Source organism: Acyrthosiphon pisum, chromosome A2 (genome assembly GCF_005508785.2).
Source record: "Acyrthosiphon pisum isolate AL4f chromosome A2, pea_aphid_22Mar2018_4r6ur, whole genome shotgun sequence".
In the NCBI taxonomy this organism is placed as follows: domain Eukaryota; kingdom Metazoa; phylum Arthropoda; class Insecta; order Hemiptera; family Aphididae; genus Acyrthosiphon; species Acyrthosiphon pisum.
This window is the reverse complement of record NC_042495.1, coordinates 51,206,007-51,213,073: the sequence shown is the minus strand read 5'-3', so window position 1 is coordinate 51,213,073 and position 7,067 is coordinate 51,206,007. Positions and strand designations below refer to the sequence as shown.

The window sequence follows — 7,067 nt, the reverse complement described above, 5'->3', positions numbered from 1 at the left end:
CACTTGTAATCTACTGTACAGCAGAGCGACATCCACTTGCCCACCTTTTTATTATTTTAATTTTTAATTTTTATATTTTTCTTAAGAGGACGTCACACCTGCATGTGTTGTCTCTACAACATATACAAAACGAATTTACGCAGTCTGAGTAGAACTCGCTCAGTTTTGGTTCTTAAGTAAAAATACCTATTATAAAATTGAGGTGTGACAATATTTCTGAGGGCAAGTCGGTGCATTTTTTCCATTATACCCAATATAACATTCATTATATCTATGTCAACATTTTAAAAATACTTTTAACTTTTAAACTTAAAATTTAAAATAAAAACTCGACTTACCCTCAGAAATATTGTCACAATTCAATTTTATAATTAGATATCAAAACTGAGCGAGTTCTACTCAGATTACATAAATGCATTTAGTCTATTTTGTAGGTGTGTAAGAAGGAGACAACACATGCGGATGTGACGTCCTCTTAAAAATAAAAATATTAAAAAAAGATTTTGAAAAAACACAAATTATATTATTCTTTATAATTTTTTAAGCAAAGATAATATTCTTTCTTATTTTCTTATTTTCTATAAAAAAATTAATGATTTTAGTATTATTATAGATATCTGATATGCAATCACGAAAACTGCATTTTAATACAAATAATTACTGGAGGGTAACTTCTTCAGAAGAATAAGCATTAAATTAATTTCTCTACATTAAAATAGAAGAACATATTATTATATCATTTTAGAGGTAAGAAGCCTCATTATTATATCTTTAGGAACCTGGTGTTATCAAATTAATACACAATCTCTTGTAATTCCAAATTTAAGAAATAAGAAGAATTAATCAGTAAAACCCAAATAATTAAAATACTAGGTTGTAAGAAAAAATGATTTAAAAATAACAATCTGACCTAATATAGGTTTTTTAAATTTTGATATTTTAAAGGTAAATACTTAAATAATTCACCAACAAATGTTAATTAGTTAATTATCTTAAAGCAAAATCAAATATCAATGAAATAATATTAGATGTTTGAATTGTATATCATATTATAATATATATAATAATTTATAATAAATAATTAAATGAAACAGGTGAATATGTTAAAATTAAAATCAATGATAAATTTATTTTTCCATTAATATTGGTAAACAAAAGTTAACATTAAATTTCCTATATAGGCGATATAAGTAGTTAAAAAATAAAAAAAATTTACATAGAATTTGAAACAACAAACATTTTGTATATTTTATACAATTCCACCATTACTTAGCTATTGTTCTAGTGTTTTGCTCCGCCAAAGGTTTTTGTCCACCCCTTCTTCTTGATTTCTGAGCAGGCTGATTTTCGTTTTCTCCAACATTCTATAATACAGAATGCATAAAAGGTAAATACCAAAGTTTGATAATAGTTTTTTATAATATGTTTTAATGTTTAATTACCTGTCCTTGTGCTTGAGGGTTTGACTTTTGAGGTTTTTGTGATAGTCTGACACCTATTTGACCTGTTGGAGGGGGCACAGCTAGTACATTGCCAACAGCCTTTGTCCTGCCTTCTCTAAATACCAATCTTTGACCGGGCCGTAAGTACTCTGGGTATTTAATGAATCTAAATCTTACTTTAGCCTTATCCCCAGTTCTCAAACATTCTTCAGACATACTGAGAATAGATGCTGTTTGTCGAATACTACCACAATGAACTGAAAATAAATGCAACTATAAATTACATTATTGAACATAATTGTCGATAACCTACCCATTGCTTGGTAACGAGAACTAATTGTTGTCGGATGATGCAATACAAGTATCTCTCCATCAAACTCCCAGGTAGCAGATGGATTGAGTGATGGAGAAACCATTACCATACCTTTTCGAATTTGGGATCTTTTGATTTTCTTTAAAGCAAAAGAGGCAGTTTGTCCGGCTTTTACTTCACGTACAACCATTCTTTTACGGTGTATACTTTTGACTGTGATTGCAACAAACTGGCCAACAGGATCAGGTCCTAACATCAGTGTATCATTTAAACGAATTGTTCCACATAATGTTGTACCAGAAACTACTGTTCCAACTCCCTAAAATTAAAATGTAATATTTAAAATATTTGAATACCATTAGATAATCATAATTTACAATAGATACATACAGGTACAGAGTATGTGTCATCTATTTGAAATTCAGCTGGATCATTATCAGTAGACATAACTCGGGTAGTTAATAGATTTAAAAACATTTTTAATAAATCTAAATTTTCGCCATTTACATTAGAAACTTGAAATATTGGGCAAAGTCTTAAAAAATGTATTAATTCAATTTATAATTAAATAAATATTTAACAGTTATAGAGTTACATACCTTTGAGAAACAAAATTTGTAGCACTCACAATGACATCATCCTTGGTCTTAACCATAACTGGAACTTTTCTACAACCTGGTGACTTAAGTATACGAACTAATAATCTTAATGTATCTTGAAGTATATTAGGCGGGCACATATCAATTTTAGTAACTACTACAAATACTGGAACACTAAGAGCTAATGCAAGACCTAAATGTTCTTTGGTCATTCCAATTATTCCAGCATTGGCTCCAATCTAATTGAAATTACAATTTTAAAATATGTCACTGCGAAATCAAACTTTAAATTACCATTAACATGCCGAAATCTGGCATATGTCCAGTCATACCAAACACAGTAGTCTTCAAGTAACGTTCATGTCCAGCTAAATCAATAAAGGTAATAACTTTGGTCGATTTCTCACATATTTTTACCCAATCTAATGATCCATGTTCTGGTCTATTCACCACTTCTCCTGTGCTATCAAAACCAAGAATATCATTGCCTACAGAGCTTGTACGTCCCGATTCCATTTCATGTTTGTGTCTAAACAATTTTAACCTCGCATGGCCTCGACCATTATCTAATTCACCATGAGTCAAAACCCCCAACAATGTTGATTTTCCTGCATCTACATTTCCCACAACCGCTACCCTAAATGAAAATTGTTTTTTAATTAATTAATTAATTAAATTAATATTTTTTATTTATAAGATGTTTAATTAATTTGTTTAATTCATTACCTTATTTCAAGAAAGTCTTGGGATTCTAATCGTTTTCTAACAAGATACTGTGCTGTACTAGTTCCACCTTCAACTCTTTCTCTAAGAAGAACACAGTCTGCATCCTGTGTTGCTGCTAATGAATGTAGTGTAGCCACCGAGGCTTCGAACTCATCATTGGTTAAGCCGCTGCCATCATCTCCAATGCCTACATCATAAATAGTTTCTCCATGTCCTTCTTCTATTAGCTCTTTGAGCCTATGCTGTAACGTTTCAAATTGCTCTTCAGACGGACTAACCAAACTTGACTGCAAGCAGAAACATTAGGTGTCAAAATTAGTTCCTAATACTATATCAAGTGTTGTTATAAGCAAAATATACAATATATCTAGGTAATTATATATTTTTTTTTTTTGAAAATAATTGTTTGAAGGCAAATTATGATAAAAAAAATACTTTAATATAAGCTTAATATTGAATATTAATTAAACTACAGACTAAATTACCTTTCCACGAACAATGGAATAATCAACTTTTTTTATTGCCTTTTCTTCTAATTGACCTCTGTTCAACAAGGAAATAGCTTTGTCCGCTGTATTTGGAGTTTGTTCAACTATGTTCGCCATTTAAAATAAATACAGTTGGATGGTCGTTTGCAAGTCTTATTCAGCCAAAATTACGGACAGGAACGCCATTACAAGTCAAAATATCGTTCTACAACAAAAATGATTGGCTATTGTAATAAACAAATATTCCAACAAACTATCAAACGTAAAAACATATACCTACGTACCTCTTATTATAAAGTGCCTCGGAATTGCAGTTGAAACAAATTCAGTCGTAGGTCAGCCAATATCAACTATGTGGATCCCAGTCTATTGTAATGCCTTACTAGCGAACTGCTACGACGGTCGTGTATCATTAAACAAAATTAGTATTTACTATTTACCAAGAGTAAGTCGTTCTAAACATAAATATTTTGACACCTTGTCAGTTGTCATTATTATTATTATTATTATTATTGTCGAGTTGTTATCAAAAAGTTGTTCGACGATGTAAACGTATTAGTATTTGTCAGTGCATGTCACAACGAGTAGAAATAACCATAATATGAAATAACGTAAGCCCCCCCCCACAACACACACACACCGAACGGCCAACGCTAATGAGGACACTAAAATACTAAATGAGTAAATAATTTTTGAGTTTCAAATGTCTTACTTATATTTTACCAAATATTTCCTTAAACCTTTGCCTTATCATTTGCGCGATTACGATATGACAATAATATGAGGTAGGTACATAGATATATACAACAAACTAGATAGCCGTCTCCTTGTCATGGAAGTCGGCCGCCATTTACAAAGCAGGCAATGTTTACAAAATAATATTATCATAGTATATATGTATATAAATAAATGTAAAATAAATGTAAACATTGCCTGCTTTGTAAATGGCGGCTAACTTCAATATCGGCCACCACCGTAGTACAAAGACGGCTATCTAGTTGTTGTATATATCTATGGGTAGGTACAAGGTGGATATATTATAATATCCACCTTGATGATATATTATCCGAGTATCCTAATCAAAATCTATCAGAAATCAAAATATTAAAATCAATATTGAAAAAAAAAACAAAAATGAGAATAAATAAAAGGAACTAGGAAATTACATTAGTATTTTTAACACGGACCTAATATATCCTAGCCAGGAGTTGAGACCATAGATTAAAGATTAGTTAGATTTGGTTGAGTCTGTAGTTGTAGTCGGTATTCTTTTTACTTTTTTACTTTTTTAGTCCGTCCGTGGACCATGGCATAGAGTAATGCCGTGGACCGTGATTACTTATTTAGGTATGCCGATTGTTTAAAAAACAGTGTCACCACTCACCACATTTAATATACAATGCCCAAGTCTTTCAAGTTTCAACGACTATGGACCACGGTTGTTGATACACAGAATAGATGAAATTTCATGATCTTATTAAGTTCCAATGTATTTAATCTATTCGGTATTTCTGTGGATATATTATTTTGTTCCAAATGGTTTCTAGCGCGGACTGGCTGGGATATTACAGCATCTCTTGCCCTAAAATATTTCCCCCCAATCTGTAAAAGTATATAATGTATCAAGGTGTATCAATACACCTTGATAATGTATAAATGTCTCATATGACCATAATATTCATATACATTCAGTAGTCTTATTGTCTTGGGTGTTAATGTAATAATATACATAAGTACCTACATAATACAAAGTTAAAGTAATATTTTATAAATTACTTAATTATGTAGGATTCCGTGCGATCATGCCCTTTTTGAACGCTTGCATCTCTGTACTAAACGCATTTAGTAATCTCTTTACTAATCGCGATCGTTCAAGAAGGCACATGCCATGTGTATATTATGTATTGCCAATTGGTGTATCGATTATTATCGGACTCAGACTAGTCAGACTTATCGTGAACACAGATATATATATATATAATAGGTATAAAAAACGTGTATAAAATAAATAGATTTAAGTTATGTTAACGGAATGTATAATTTTTATTATTTACACAGCAATATAAAAAAATGTTTATGAAATATATACATATGCACATGGAATCTAGGACGCCCCCCCCCCCCCCCACTGAACAGGACAGTTTTCCCCGGACAAAAAAATAAAAATATTTAAACAATAATAATATACAATGCAAATAATTAAATAAATGTACTATTTACTAAATTGAATAATACAATTAATAAAAAAACGTAACTAATATTTTTTGTTATGGTAAGATCATAGATAATATTATATCACGGAATAATAACGTCATAATTACACTGTTGATATTAAAATACAAAATTATAAAATACAAATCGCAAAAAACCTAAGTACTTAATATATTTTATTCTGGTAAGGTAGATCACGGAATTCTTCTCTTTATATGTTTTGACTTATTTTATTGTGCCATACTGATTGATACAAGTGAAAATAGCAACAGTGAATTTTACTTTTGGTAGTAATTTTTTTAATTGCAATAACGACAGCTTTCTCAAAGTCTATTGTACCACTTCACAATTTGGACATTTTTCACAAATAAGTTAATAACAGAAAATTGTACGGTATAAATGTATAATATAGTCTGTTTTGTTTTATTTTGAAGAAGTATTTAAACTAAAGGAATTGTTATTGAGACCATTTTAACATGAATAATGTACCTAAATTTGATTAAATCCAGCAGGCGCAGTTGAAAATGATCCATCCATATTGGTACCTACCAATATTTTGACGTTTTTAATACTTGTTAACTTTCACGAGATGAAAAAATTATACAATTAACAATTTTGCTTCGTTAGATAAATTTATTGCCACTTTGGAAAATATAATAGAAGGGGCTCAGAATGATTTTTTGCATTATTTTTCATTGATGATTACGATTTTATTACCTAAACTACAACTGGGCAGTCAGGGACGGATCCAGGGGGAGGCCTAGGGGCCCAGGCCCCCCCCCCCCCAGACATATTTTAAACATATTTTTTTATAATTCTACAGATCCTAAAACTTACTATATTACTATATTTCAAATCACATAATATAATATGTCTGATAATATAATATATTATTATACGTAATATCTACTATTTATTAAGAATAAAGGATAATAATTTATTATAATTGTATTTGTGTTGTAAAAAAATTGTTGGGCCCCCCCCCCCCCCCGGGCCCCCCAGATCTTTGCTCTGGATCCGTGCCTGTAGGCAGTTGCTAGTTTTAGACAGGGCCGTCCCGAAGAACAATTATGGGGGGGGGGGTGGTGGTAGACCTATTAACTTGCCGGGACTCAAAAAATATTTTTCTCGCTTCGCTCGAACATTTTACATTATTTTGCATTACAATTTATTTAATAATTATAAAACATATTATATACAGCTTTATTTAAGGGTCTAATGTTCGCGGATGGGTGATTACTCTGGGTTCTAGCAACGATTCTTCACCCAACACACAAGTGGTTCCTCA

General features: G+C 30.9%; 1 protein-coding gene across 1 annotated transcript; it reads right to left on the bottom strand.

Moving 5' to 3' along the window:
- Nucleotides 1-1,099: 1,099 nt before the first annotated feature.
- Nucleotides 1,100-4,198, bottom strand: LOC100163546 (GTP-binding protein 1). The gene is made up of 9 exons (XM_001951642.5): nucleotides 3,853-4,198; nucleotides 3,566-3,773; nucleotides 3,081-3,367; nucleotides 2,649-2,991; nucleotides 2,355-2,593; nucleotides 2,146-2,290; nucleotides 1,756-2,074; nucleotides 1,443-1,699; nucleotides 1,100-1,364 (listed from the first exon to the last, which is right to left on the bottom strand). The coding sequence occupies exons 2-9, from the start codon at nucleotides 3,683-3,685 to the stop codon at nucleotides 1,266-1,268; spliced, it is 1,809 nt and encodes a 602-aa protein (XP_001951677.1). The 5' UTR covers nucleotides 3,686-3,773; nucleotides 3,853-4,198; the 3' UTR covers nucleotides 1,100-1,265.
- Between the last annotated feature and the right edge of the window lie 2,869 nt (nucleotides 4,199-7,067).

What these genes read in the sequence shown, in the direction of transcription:
- LOC100163546 (XM_001951642.5), bottom strand. Translation starts at nt 3,685, where the DNA reads ATGGCGAACATAGTTGAACAAACTCCAAATACAGCGGACAAAGCTATT. An exon ending in ATGACACATACTCTGTACCT is followed by an intron (nt 2,075 to 2,145) that starts GTATGTATCTAT and finishes TTTTAATTTTAG; the next exon opens with GGAGTTGGAACAGTAGTTTC. An exon ending in ACCCTCAAGCACAAGGACAG is followed by an intron (nt 1,365 to 1,442) that starts GTAATTAAACAT and finishes TCTGTATTATAG; the next exon opens with AATGTTGGAGAAAACGAAAA.